The sequence below is a fragment of the Macaca thibetana genome, chromosome 8 (assembly GCF_024542745.1).
Source record: "Macaca thibetana thibetana isolate TM-01 chromosome 8, ASM2454274v1, whole genome shotgun sequence".
Lineage (NCBI taxonomy): Eukaryota > Metazoa > Chordata > Mammalia > Primates > Cercopithecidae > Macaca > Macaca thibetana.
The window spans coordinates 90,594,537-90,609,004 of record NC_065585.1 but is presented as its reverse complement, the minus strand read 5'-3'; the positions used below and the strand labels follow the sequence as shown (position 1 = coordinate 90,609,004).

At 44.0% G+C, this 14,468-nt stretch overlaps 1 protein-coding gene across 3 annotated transcripts in view; it reads right to left on the bottom strand.

Moving 5' to 3' along the window:
• The window catches only part of LYPLA1 (lysophospholipase 1), a 51,560-nt gene extending 42,563 nt beyond the window's left edge, over positions 1-8,997 (bottom strand). Inside the window, exons 1-2 of one of the 3 annotated variants that reach the window (XM_050801807.1) lie at positions 8,742-8,997; positions 7,879-7,910 (exon numbers count right to left, since the gene is read on the bottom strand). In XM_050801807.1, coding sequence (XP_050657764.1) covers positions 7,879-7,910; positions 8,742-8,810 — 101 coding nt within the window. In that variant the 5' untranslated portion in view covers positions 8,811-8,997. The remainder of the gene's footprint in view (positions 1-7,878; positions 7,911-8,741) is intronic. The other 2 variants (XM_050801808.1, XM_050801811.1) reach the window with 2 other exon arrangements.
• Positions 8,998-14,468: the final 5,471 nt, after the last annotated feature.

Sequence of the window (14,468 nt, the reverse complement as noted above, 5' to 3'; positions counted from 1 at the left end):
AGAATTGCTTGAACCTGGGAGGCGGAGTGAGCTGGGATCGTGCCACTGAATTCCGGCCTGGGCAATAGAGCGAGAATCTGTATCCAAAAATTAAAAAAAAGACTGCAGAGTAACTAAAGCATTCTTTCCATTTGTTCATTATCCTGTAGTAATATGGGTGTAGAACTTTTTAAAAACTCAGAGATTCTGTCTGGGTTTGCACAAGAAACACCACTCATCCCCATCCCCACTCATGTAGTACATTATCATTAACTCTCCTATCAGTCCCAATCAGTCTTACCAACTAACTAGACAAGAAAAAAAAATGACCTAAGATAGATCAGATTCTAGGCTGAACACCAGAAGTAGGGTTGATAAAAGAGCTAAGATCGTTCACTTTTGGATAACAAGAGTGTGTCCACACTGAGAATTATGCAAATCTACAGAAAGAATCAAGTGAGAGACCATAAGGCCAGGGAAAGGTAGTGAGAATAATGGTGTTGAACAGTGTCCCCGCCAAATTCACATCCACCTGAAACCTCGGAATGTGACTTTATTTAGAATCAGGCTCTTTGCAGATTTCCTTAGTTAAGGGTTGAGATCACACTGGATTAGGGTGAGCCCTAAATCCAATAACTGGTGTCCTCCTAAGAGGAGGAGAGGACAGATACACAGCAAAGAAGGTCACATGAAGACAGAGGCAGAGGTTGGGCATATGGTGCCTGAGGCCAACGAAAGCCAGGAGCTATCAGAAACTGGAAGAGGCAGTTTCCATTAGAGAGAATGTATGTGACCCAGTTGACAGCTCGGTTTTGGACTTTTGGCCTGTTTAACTGTGAGAATGAATTTCTGTTGTTTTTAATCCATCTAGTTTGTGGTTATTTGTAATGGCAGCCTTAGGAAACTAATACAGGTGGTGACTGATATTCCTCATATGTCTCGCCCTTTAATTCCTTATTTATTCATTTATTTGCCCAACAAATACTTAGTACTCTTACATGTCCTATATCATTCTAGCACTGGGAATACAGTATTAATTTAAAAAAAACACAAAAAATCCCTGTGCTCAGGTGAATTTTATGGTATGTGAATTTTATCTGAATTAAAGTTGATTAAAGAGGCCGGGCGCGGTGGCTCAAGCCTGTAATCCCAGCACTTTGGGAGGCCGAGACGGGTGGATCACGAGGTCAGGAGATCGAGACCATCCTGGCTAACACGGTGAAACCCCGTCTCTACTAAAAAAATACAAAAAAATAGCCGGGCGAGGTGGTGGGCGCCTGTAGTCCCAGCTACTCGGGAGGCTGAGGCAGGAGAATGGCGTGAACCCGGGAGGCGGAGCTTGCAGTGAGCTGAGATCCGGCCACTGCACTCCAGCCTGGGCGACAGAGCGAGACTCCGTCTCAAAAAAAAAAAAAAAAAAAAAAAAAAGTTGATTAAAGAAACCTTTGCCTTCATGGACTTTATATGCCAGTGGGCTGTCCTTCTATCCTTCCACAAATTCTAATTTTTGTTTAAGCTAGTTGATGAGCTTTCTATTCCTTGTAATTAAATGATCTCCAAATCACATTCTATAATTCTATTACTAATAGTTCTTGATTACAGGAAGACTTGCAAACTTATTATGGTCACAAAACATATCCATGTTGCCAATTTATTTTCAATCCTCACTTGTTTGACCTCTCAGTAAAATCTGATCCAGTCAACCACTTCTTTATCTTTCAAACATTCTTCTCTATATTTTTATAATCTCCTTGGCTTAGGAAATGTCACAGGGACTGGTAATACAGATAATTCCTGGAATACTGGTAATACAGATAAGGACTGGGGGGTAACAGGGAAGGGGGCACATGAAGAGAACCAAGCTTTCCACCTGGCCTTTCCTCCTCCCTGTTTCCCCTTAACTGGAACTGAGCTTTCAGGTGTCACATTCAGCATATATGGAGAGGTTCCATGAAGGAAGCATAGCAGTGAGCTGGTGCAACTGGAGGGGGGAACTCCAGAGTTGCACTGTTGGCCAGAACCCCCCAAGAACAGAAGTCAGGTTACTCATGGAATTACAAATATGGAAAGGGAGAAGGCTATAAAAAACCCTGTGGTGCTGGGCTGCAATTGGAGGAATCATTGTAAGTTCAAGATTTTGAATATTTATAAATACTAAAACTGGTATGTGTGTACATACGTATGTATGTGCATCTATTCTTAGCTGCGTCCACTGCAAGGGTCTAGATCTGGGAGCACACATAGCACCCGGATCTCACTGTCTACTAAAAGGAATCAGGGTTCTTGGAAAAATGGCTGAGTCCAGAACTAGAACAGGAAACATATAAGACAATCCTAGAAAAAATCTTGTACTATAAAGTGAGGAAGTGATCAAATAAGGATGAGGATATGTCCAAAAGACATTGAGTACCAATTTGAAAGGGTTACTGTGGCCAACTAAAGGACAATTTGAGCATCAAAATAAATAACTGACTTGATTGTTATCCTCTGAAAACAACAGGAATCCAAGAGTGTGTACTGATTTAAAATTTTAAAACAAATGAGCATGTACATATGTACTCTTGAAAAGTGTCAAGGTCATGAAAGACAAGGACTGTTTCAGAATAAAGAAAACTAAGGAGAAATGATAGCTAAAGGCGATATGTGATCCTAGACTGATAAAGGACACTATTGGCTCAAACCAATGAAATATGAATGGAGCTGGTGGATTAGATCGTAGTATCCAATCAATGTTAACTTTTTAATGATGGTTATACGGGAGTGTCCTGGTACTTTAAAACGTACACTGAAGAATTAAGGTGTAATGAGGCAACACGTCTGCAACTTATTCTTTAATAGTTCAGAAATATTAACAATTAAGTAATCTGGGTGAAAGGCATAAGGAGCTATAAATGCTATTTCTGTAACTTTTATGTAAATTTCAAGTTACTTTAAAATAAAAAGTTAGAAAGTTTAAAACATAATAGAACATAACCCATTAAATAAATCTGAGTCCAGGCAGGACACAGTGGTTCATGCCTGTAATCCCAGTACTTTGGGAGGCCGAGGTGGGCAAATCGCTTGACGTCAGGAGTTCTAGACCAGCATAGCCAACATGGCAAAACCCCGTCTCTACTAAAAATAAAAAAAACTGACTGGACAACACAGTGGCTCACGCCTGTAATCCCAGCACTTTGGGAGTCCGAGGTGGGTGGATCATGAGGTCAGGAGCTCGTGACCAGCCTGACCAACATAGTGAAACCCCAGTCTCTACTAAAAATACAAACAAAATTAGCCGGGAGTGGTGGCACGTGCCTGTAATCCCAGCTACTCATGAGGCTGAGGCGGGAGAATCACTTGAACTCAGGAGGCAGAGGTTGCAGTGAGCCAAGATCACGCCACTGCACTCCTGCCTGGGCCACAGAGCAAGACTCGGTCTCCAAAAAAAAAAAATTAGCCGGGCGTGGTGGCACGCACCTGTAGTCCCAGCTACTTGGGAGGCTGACAGGAGAATTGCTTGAACCTGGGAGGTGGAGGTTGCAGTGAGCCGAGATTGCACCACTGCACTCCAGCCTGCCTGGGCGACAGAGTAAGATTCCGTCTCAAAAAATAAGCAAATAAATAAATAAATAGAAAATAAATCTGAGTCCATACTAACTAAATGGGGGGTAGCAGATTAATAAACAAAATGAAATGACAAAAAAAAGGAATGACAGAATTAGAAAATCACACTGTAGAAATGATTGACTCAAGCGATAATTATCAATGGATGGTAAAAATATTGGGTGAAACCTTGATGAACAATTTGCAGTCACAAAGTATCTCCCCACAACTTACTTTTCAATTACAAAAGGAAAGTAACTGCAGTAGAGACCTGGAAGATACCACCTTAATCAAGTGATCCAAGTTACAACAATAAAGGGACTTGGCATCATTAGTCTACTGATGTGTGCAATGGATAGGACATACTGTTTACATAGTATTTATACCAGAAATGCATAAACTGAATCTAATCATGAGGAAATATCATACAAACCCAAATTAAAGGACTAGCCTGTTCTCTGCAGAAGTGTCAATGTCATGAAAGACAAAAGAAAATCTAGGGAATTGTTCCAGATTAAAAGAGACTAAAGAGACTAAATACAATGTGTGACTAGGGAGGAGATGGCTATAATGGATATTAATGGAACAATCTGGCAAAGATTGAATGCACAGTATATTAGATAATACTAAATGTTAAATTTAATGGGATAACTTTTCTGTGATTATATGTTTAAAATATTCTAGTCCTTCTCACCCACAGTTTTGTTTTCCATGGTTTCAGCTGCCCACAGTCAACTGTGGTTCGAAAATATTACATGGAAAATTCCAGAAATAAACAGTGGGGGATGCTCTAAAACCCCAAGTGAATGCCTGAATCCATGGATAACACCAAATCCTACACATATTGTTTTTTCCTATACATAATACTTGTGATAAAGTTTAATGGGTAAATTAGGCATAGGAAGAGATGAACAATAATAAAACAATTATAACAATATGTCAACATCATTTCTCTTGCACTTTGGGGCCATCATTAAGCAACGTACTTGGATAAAAGCACTACAGGCTGGGTGAGGTGGCTTATGCCTGTAACCCCAGCACTTTGGGAGGCCAAGGCGGGCAGATCACTTGAGGTCAGGAGTTCCAGACTGGCCTGGCCAACATGATGAAACCCCGTCTCTACTAAAAATACAAAAATTAGCAGGGTGTGGTGGTGCACACCTGTAGTCCCGGCTACTCGGGAGGCTGAGGCAGGAGAGTTGCTTGAACCTGGAGAGCAGAGGTTGCAGTAAGTCATGATCGTGTCACCGCATTCCAGCCTGGGTGACAGAGCGAAACTCTGTCTCAAAAAAAAAGCAAAACAATACTGCAACAGTTGATCTGATAACCCAGATGGCTACCAAGTGACTAATACATGGTGAATCCATACAGCATGGATACGCTAGGTAAAGGAATGATTCGTGTCCTGGGTGAGATGGAACGAGATTTCATCACAATACTCAGAATGGTGTACCATTCAGGCCAGGCGTGGTGGCTCACACCTGTAATCCCAGCACCTCGGGAGGCCGAGGTGGGTGGATCACCAGAGGTCAGGAGTTCAAGACCAGCTTGGCCAACATGGCAAAACCCTGTCTCTACTAAAAATACAAAAAAATTAGCTGAACGTTGTAGCACACGCCTGTAATCCCAGCTACACAGGAGGCTGAGGCACGACAATCACTTGAACCTGAGTGGCAGAGGTTGAAGACAGCCAAGATTGCGCCACTGCACTCCAGCCTGGGTGACAGAGCGAGACTCCATCTCAAATAATAATAATAATAATAATAAATAATAAAATAAAAAAGAACGGTGTACAATTTTAAACTTATATACTATTTCTGGAATTTTTCATTTAGTATTTTCGAACCACAGTTAACCACAGGTAACTGAAACCATGGGAAGCAAAACTGCAGGTAAGGGGAGACTACAGTATCTTAAATATTAAATTGCCACTTGTCAGGCTGACAGACTCAGTTTCATCATGCACTCATGGAACCAATCTAGAGTAAGTTTTCCCTTAGCACTATCCCACCAAATAATTTCAGAACTGGAGACCTGTGTTTTTGCTTTTATCACAACAGGTTAAAAAGGAGAATAATTCTTTTTTTGTTTTTGTTTTTTTTTTTTTTTTTTTTTTTTTTTTGAGGCGGAGTCTTCACTCTGTCGCCCAGGCTGGAGTGCAGTGGCACCATCTCGGCTCACTGCAAGCTCCGCCTCCCGGGTTCACGCCATTCTCCTGCCTCAGCCTCCGGAGTAGCTGGGACTACAGGCGCCCGCCACCGCGCCCGGCTAATTTTTTTTTTTTTGTATTTTAGTAGAGACGGGGTTTCACCGTGTTAGCCAGGATGGTCTCGATCTACTGACCTCGTGATCCGCCCGCCTCGGCCTCCCAAAGTGCAGGGATTACAGGCGTGAGCCACCGCGCCCGGCCAAAAGGAGAATAATTCTTTAATACAAACTTAACTTTTGGTCAAGATGTCATGGATGTTCTTGGTATTTTTGATCCTAACAGTCTTTGCCATTTTCACTATGAACTTCAGTCTGTGGAATCTGCCTAGACAGAAGTTTTTTTTTTTGCCAGGACTAATCATTCAGGTATAGAAGCTCTCATTATTGGCAAAATTAGAGGGTAGCAAACTTCTCCCTGACTTGCAACATCAAGAAAGGTTTGCCCATAAAACAGAGATTCTGCTATTCGAGTTTCATTTGGTAAAATAAGTTCATCATTTTCACAGGACTACTGGATTGCCAGAAAGAGTGCTGCAACCTCTTCTGTAACTCAATACAAGGTTTGTATTACATAACTTGACTTACTAGGCAAAAAATAGGGATCACTTTTAAGTGGTGGCTCACGCCTGTAATTCCAACACTGTGGGAGGCTCAGGCAGAGGGATCACTTGAGGTCAGGAGTTCCAGACCAGCCTGACCAACACGGCAAAACTCCATCTCTACTAAAAACACAAAAACTAGCTGGCATGGTGGCAAACACCTATAGTTCCAGCTACTCAGGAGGCCTAGGAACCCTGAAGGCGGAGGTTGCAGTGAGCCAAGATCACGCCACTGCACTCCAGCCAGGGCGACAAAGCAGACCAAAAAAACAGACAAAAATCTAACCTAATGGCTTTTTTAAGAGTCTCACTGTGTGGTCCAGGCTGGAGTGCAGTGGTGCAATCTTGGCTCACTGAAGCCTCTGCCTCCCAGGTTCAAGTGATTCTCCTGTCTCAGCCTCCCTAGTAGCTGAGATTACAGGCTTGCCCAACCACAGCCGGCTAATTTTTGTATCTTTAGTAGAGAAGGGGTTTCACCATATTAGCCAGGCTGGTGTTGAACTCCTGACCTCAAGTGAACTACCGGCCTCCGCCTCCCAAAGTGCTGGGATTACAGGTGTGAGCCACTGCGCCCGGCCCCGGTGGTTCATTTTAAAGAAAATTCAGTCGTTTTGGGGCTACTTTATCAAAATTTATGTATCTTCAGTTTTCCTCTATTTCTGCAATTTTTAAACAACATTCATATTTTGCTTAAGTTTCACAGATTATCACCGATTTAAATATAAAAACAAAAACATTTCAATATAGAAAAAGGTTGAGTAAAAGATAAATCATGTATCTAAAGTTAGTACAACAGGCCAGGCTCAGGCGACTTCCGCCTCTAATCTCCGCGCTTTGAGAGGCTGAGGCTGAAAGATCACTTAAGCCCAGGAGTTCAAAACTGCAGTGAGCTATGATCCTGCAACTGCATTCCAGCCTGGGTGACAGAGCAAGCCCCTGTCTCTAAAAATAATAGAAAAGAAAAAAGCACACAAACAAAAAATAAAACAAAAATAAGTACAATCAGTACAACAAAATGTTTGATAAGCCTCCAAATATATCTGAGTTGCCTCCCCTGCCTTTCAACTCATTAGGGTGAACATCTAATCCCTCTATTCAGAATGCTTCATGCCTTATGTTGCCACTAGTTCTCTTATCAAAATCATCTAGTTCTTCTCTTCAATCTGCTCTGAAATTTTAACTGCTCTGGAAAGCTCTCAACTGCACACCGTCCCTACTAAACATTCCACTGATCTCTGGTATCAAACAGCCAAAGCAACTAATGAAGAATTTGCAATTTTAATATGTTCCAGAAACCGGAGTTAAAAAAAAATCAATAAACTCACGATGATAAGGGGAAAATTCTGAGGGTTTTCAAAATATAAAATCACTGCACTGTAAGATATATTAACTAGTAATCGTTTAAAATACAATTTTAGCGTCCTTAAACATTAAACCTTTGAACGCGTAAACAAAAGTTGCATGACCCAGTTTCATCACTGTTACTATTAACAATAATAATGGTACCTACCCAGTATCTCCCAATCCATGCAGGAAAATCACCTATAAGAGAAAAGGAAAAATAATAAGCAATTCCTAAATAAGCCCACACAGGATTGTTACACACTAGCTTTGCTTAAGGTGGAAAACGGAACGAAACCTACAAGAGAATTACACAACACTATCTTTGGCGACTTAATCTCTATCGACCTCTTCTAAATGGCAAAAATTCCAATCAACTTCTCCCTTTATTTCCTGAGATAATGAATGGGGGGTTAGCACTCAGAGGTCCCAATTAGACAATGAGTGCAAATTATCACATTTTAAGAAAAACAGTTTATCTCTTTCAAGTCAAATCAGGAACGTCTCATATACCCTGCAGAATTTTTCCATTGCAAAAGCAAGCTTCCGTAGGCAAAAATAAGTTTGAGTTTTTGTACACGAGTTTCCTAAAAAAACAGTACGTCTGACCTTGTAGGACACTTAATCTTCAAACTTCTTGTATTGAGGACAAGAGTGCGAGGTGATAATAAGGCGATTTCCTGGCGCACTTAGGTTTCCCTCACCCACACACCAGGCAGAAACACGCTGCAGAGGAGGACGCCGTGCCCCAAGGCCGGCCCGCGGGGGTCCCGGGGCCGCACTTCCTCCGCAATGCAGGGGGGAAGCTGGGGACTGGCCCTCGCCCTGGCTGTGACCCCCCCCCGGCTGCCCACGCCCCCCGCGGACCCGGCCGCGCCGACCACCCGCGCCGACCATCCGCACCCCACCCAGGCCGGGAAGAGCTTCCTGGTCCGCAGGCCGCCACCCGCCCACAACGCCCACCCCGCGCGAGGGGCAGCCACTGGTGGCCGGCCCAGTGGACCACTCCGAGCCCACGCCTACGCCGCTCACCGCAGCGGTGGCCTTCCGGGCGGCGGGCACGATGGCAGGGAGCGGGGTTGACATGTTATTGCCGCACATACACCGGCTCAGCTCAGCGCAAGCGGAAGGAAGAGCGGGCGCCCGGCCGCTGCCCAAGGGCGTGCGAGCGGCGAGTCCCGGCCGGCCCCACCGGGCGCACGCTCAGGCGCGTGCGCGCCAACGCGGCCCCGCGCTACCTTCCGCGCGCCCCCGCCCGTTCAAGGTCCACCCTGCCCTTCACCCGCCGCCCCTCCCTCCGCGCCTCACAATGTCTGGGCAGCTCCCTCCCTCCGATTGGCTGCGGCGGCGGCGCGGACTGGGTTGCGCTTTCGCCACGCCACGCAGCCCGCGCATGCTCGGTGCTGGCAGGGGAAATGCGCTCTCAGGTGCAGGCTGAGGGCAGGTCTCTTGGATCTTGGCTTAGGTTTTCGCTTTTCTGGCGCTGTAGTGAAAAGAATGAGCCCCGGAGCCAATTCACCCAACCCCAGGTGCTCCTTGGTTTCCTGCAGCCAGGGTCTATCATTTGTAAAAGTCTGGATGGACTGGGAGAGACTGGTGGAGCTTTGGCAGTATTTCCGTTTGGGGCTACAGCAGTATGTAGATTTGGGTTCAACTTAGCTTCTTTACACTTTAGTTGCAAAGGATAACGTTTGTCTCCAGAAATCCACTACTTCCCCAACTTGATCGACAACACTTGTTGATGTATGGATAGTGACACAGTACAAGTTTAAATGAGAGATAAAGCCAGCTGGTCTTCTGGGTCGGGTGAGGACTTGAAGAACTTTTCTGTCTCATGAGAGGATTGTAAAACGCACCAATCAGCACTCTGTGGCTAGCTAGAGGTTTGTAAAATGCACCAATCAGTACCCTGTAAAATGGGCCAATCAATGTTCTGTAAAGTGGACCAATCAGCAGGACATGGGCTGGGACAAATAAGGAAATAAAAGCTGACCATGCCCTCCCTTCCCCCAGTGGAAGCGGTGGACCGCTGGGGTCCGTTTCCATGCTGTGGAAGGTTTGTTCTTTCACTCTTCACAATAAAACTTGCTGCTGCTTCTCAGTCTTTGGGTCTGTGCTACCTTTAAGAACTGTAACACTCCCAGCACTTTTGGAGGCTTAGGCGGGTGGATCATGAGGTCAGGAGATTGAGACCATTCTGCCTAACACAGTGAAACACTGTCTCTACTAAAAATACGAAAAAATTGGCCGGGCATGGTGGCGGGTGCCCGTAGTCCCAGCTACTCGGGAGGGTGAGGCAGGAGAATGGCATGAACTGGGAAGGCAGAGCTTGCAGTGACCCGAGATCACACCACTGCACTCCAGCCTGGGAGATAGAGTGAGACCCCGTCTCAAAAAAAAAAAAAAAAAAAAAAAAAAAAAAAAAAAATAGCTGTAACACTAACCACCAAGGTCCACAAGCTTCATTCTTGAAGTCAGTGAGACCACGAACCCAACCAGAAGGAACCAACTCCGGACACATAAGCAGGAGACTAGACTGACCTTTTCTGCACAGGTGACTTTATGGCCTAAAATGTAGTTACTCAACAAATGTGTTGCATATGGAATACATGGTAAGATCTGGAAGAGAGCACTAGATAGAAACACTTAAAGCCAAAATGCCCTGACCTTCAGAAGGTTACAATTAAGTGAAGAAACTCAAAGGACATACTGGATACAATCCTTAGAGAGTAAGGTTGAGAAGGAAGCTGTAAACAACAACACTCCATTTCATTCACACCGTAACCAGTGTCAGAGGTGTGTGAACCAGAGCAACTCCATTTTGAATAGGAGCTGAGTAAAGAAAGGCTGAAACCTATTGGGCTGCATTCCCAGACGGTAAAGGCATTCTAAGTCACACGATAAAATAAAAGGTCAGCGCAAAATACAGGTTATAAAGATCTTGCTGATAAAATAGTTTGCAGTAAAGAAGCCGGCGAAAATCCACCAAAACTAACATGGCAATGAGAGTGAACTCTGGTCGTCCTCACTACTGCACTCCCATCAACGCCATGACAGTTTATAAGTGCCATGGCGATGTCAGGAAGTTACCCTGTATGGTCTAAAAAGGGGAAGCATGAATAATCCACCCCTTGTTTAGCATATCATCAAGAAATGACCATAAAAATGGGCAACTGGCTATGGAGTAGGCATTCTTTTATTTCTTTACTTTCTTAATAAACTTGCTTTCACTTTACTGTATGGACTTACCCTGAATTCTTTTTTGTGTGAGATCCCAGAACCCTCTCTTGGGGTCTGGATTGGGACCCCTTTCCTATAATACCAGCGTTCTGAAGGATTTGGGGTCTTATTCACACTGTTTTTAATCATTCTTGTAGATTGGATTTGGACAATGAAGATTTTGTGGATTCTCCAAAAGTTTTAAATTGATGCCAATTTATTGAAAATGATGATAGTGGGATTCACATTTCATGTACTTGTGTACATTTATCAGGCTTTTAAGTCATTTAGTTGTGATGTCAATGTGACCGGAAAGGGATCCCGGTCCCAAGAGAAGATACTTGGATCTCTGGTAAGAAACAATTTGGGACCATAGAGTAAAGTGAAAGCAAATTTATTAGAGAAGCGAAAAAAAAAAAAAAAAAAAGAATGGCTACTTGGTAGGTAGAGCAGGGCTAGGGGCTGCTCCACTGAGTATATTAATAGTTATTTCTTCTTTATATGTTAAACAAGGGGTGGATTATTCATGAGTTTTCTGGTAAAGGGGCAGGGATTTCCTGGAATGAGGGTTCCTCTTTTGACCATATAGGGTAGCTTCCCTACCTGGCGATAGCATTTGTAAACTGTCATGGAGCTGGTGGGAGTGTCTTTTAACATGCTAATATGTTATAGTAAGTGTATAATGAACAGAGAGGACGACCAGAGGTCGTTTTCCTTGCCATCTTGGTTTTGTTGGGTTTGGGCCAGATTCTTTACTGCATCCTGTTTCATCAGCAGGGTCTTTATGACCTATGTCTTGTAATACCAGTCCTGTGACCTCCAATCTCATTCTGTGACTAAGAATGCCTAACCTCCTGGGAATGCAGCCCAGTGGGTCTTGGCCTCATTTTACCTGCTTCCATTCAGAAGGAAGTCGCTCTGGTTCTAATGCCTCTGATGTTAATCGAGAAAATAAAACTCTGTAGTTCTTACTATGAACGTGTTCCAAATCACTATTACGTTGAGTTTTTCTGTGATGTAATAAGTAGAGAATTCTAGGGGCCACCAATCATTCTATTAATTTACTCCGTTAGTGGGGAGTAGGTCAGTTCGAGTTGAGGTGTCTACACTACTATACCTGCAACATTTACCCAAGTTATGTATCCTCCAGGGAGCTTTCTATGAAAATGATCTCTCTCTTCCCCAGGTAAGGGAATGAAATAAATATAATAATTGAAAAAGACAAAAATATTCTTGTTTTAGAGGATATGATTGTACAAAGCAAAAACACAGTAAGAGCATTTAAAAATTACTAATAAGGCCAGGTGCAGTGACTCACACCTGTAATCCCAACACTTTGGGAGGCTGAGGTGGGAGGATTGCTTGAGCCCAGGAGTTAAAGACCAGCCTAGGCAACAGAGCGAGACCCTGTCTACAAAAAATTTAAAAAGAAAAAATTAGCTGGGCTCAGGAGGCTGTGGCAGGGGCGTCTCTTGAGTCCAGGAGGTCAAGGTTGCAGTGAGCCATGTTCATGCCACTGCACTCCAGCCTGGATGATAGAGCAAGACCCTGTCCCCACCCGTGCCCCCCAGAAACAAACATTATTAACAAGAAAATTCAGTAATATAACCAATTATTAAATCAACATACAAAAAGGAATGGTTGGCCGGGCGCGGTGGCTCAAGCCTGTAATCTCAGCACTTTGGGAGGCTGAGACGGGCGGATCACGAAGTCAGGAGATCGAGACCATCCTGGCTAACACGGTGAAACCCCGTCTCTACTGAAAAATACAAAAAATTAGCCGGGCATGGTGGTGGGCACCTGTAGTCCCAGCTACTCAGGAGGCTGAGGCAGGAGAATGGCGTGAACCCGGGAGGCAGAGCTTGCAGTGAGCCGAGATCGCCCACTGCACTCCAGCCTGGGCAACAGAGCGAGACTCCGTCTCAAAAAAAAACAAAAACAAACAAAAAAAGAATGGCTATTCTAGCTACAAACAATAGCTGGTTAGAATATGTAAATGGAAGAAAAATGTTCAAAATAGAAATTTAAAAATATAAACATAGGTCAGCCTGAGTGACAGAGTAAGATTCTATCTCAAAAAAAAAAAAAAAAAAAATGGGGGCCAGTCACGGTAGCTCATGTCTGTAATCCCAACACTTTGGGAGGCCAAGGTGGGCGGATCACCTGAGGTCAGGAGTTCAAGACCAGCCTGGCCAACATGGTGAAACCACGTCTCTACTAAAAATACAAAAATTAGCTGGGCATGGTGGCAGGTGCCTGTAATCCTAGCTACTTGGGAGGCTGAGGCAGGGAGAATCGCTTGAGCCCGGGAGGTGGAGGTTGCAGTGAGCAGAGATTGTGCCATTATACTCCAGCCTGGGCAACAGGGCAAGACTCCGTCGCAAAAAAATATATATGTGTGTGTGTGTGTGTGTGTGTGTGTGTGTAAGTAAATACATATTATATATATAAATACAGGCATATATATTATATATATTTATATATACACACACACACAAACAGGCAAAACTTTTTTAAAACCACTTTATTGAGGTATGATTGACATCATCTTGATGAGTCTAGGGACAAGCATACACCCATGAAACCATCACCACCATAAAAGTCATAAACACATCCATCACCTCCCAAAGTTTCCTCCCATCTTCTTCTTCTTTTTTTTTTTTTTTTGAGACGGAGTCTCGCTCTGTAGCCCAGGTTGGAGTGCAGTGGGCGGATCTCAGCTCACTGCAAGCTCCGCCTCCCGGGTTCACGCCATTCTCCGGCCTCAGCCTTCCGAGTAGCTGGGACTACACGCGTCCGCCACATCGCCCGGCTAGTTTTTTTGTATTTTTTAGTAGAGACGGGGTTTCACCGTGTTAGCCAGGATGGTCTCGATCTCCTGACCTCGTGATCCACCCGTCTCGGCCTCCCAAAGTGCTGGGATTACAGGCTTGAGCCACCGCGCCCGGCCCCCATCTTCTTTATTAATATTATTGTAGGGTTTTTTAAACAGATGCAGTGGCTCATGCCTATAATCCCAGCACTTTGGGAGGCTGAAGCAGGAGGATCACTTGAGACTGGAAGTTAGAAAGCAGCCTGGGAAACATAGGGAGACCTTGTTTCTACAAAAAAAAAAAAAAAAAAAAAAAAAAGTTTGTTTAATTAGCTGGATGTGGTGGTGTGCACCTGTAGTCCCAGCTACTTGAGAGGCTGAAGCAGGAGGATTGCTTGAGCCCAGAAGGTTGAGGCTGCAGTGAGACATGATAGTTCTACTGCACTCCAGGGCGGGTGACAGAGCGAGACCCTGTCTCAAAAATAAAAATAAACATATTGTGGAGGTTTTTGTTTTTGTTGGTTGGTTTTGGTAAGAACACGTAACAGAAGATCTATCATCTTAGCAATTTTAAGTATACAATATTGTTATAGGCACTGTGTTGTACAGATGTCCAGAATTTATCTTGCATAACTGAAACTTTGTACCCCTCATCCTTCACCTCTCCATTTACCCCTCTCCTCAGCCTCTGGCAGCCATCATTCTGGTCCCTGCTTCTATGAGCTTGA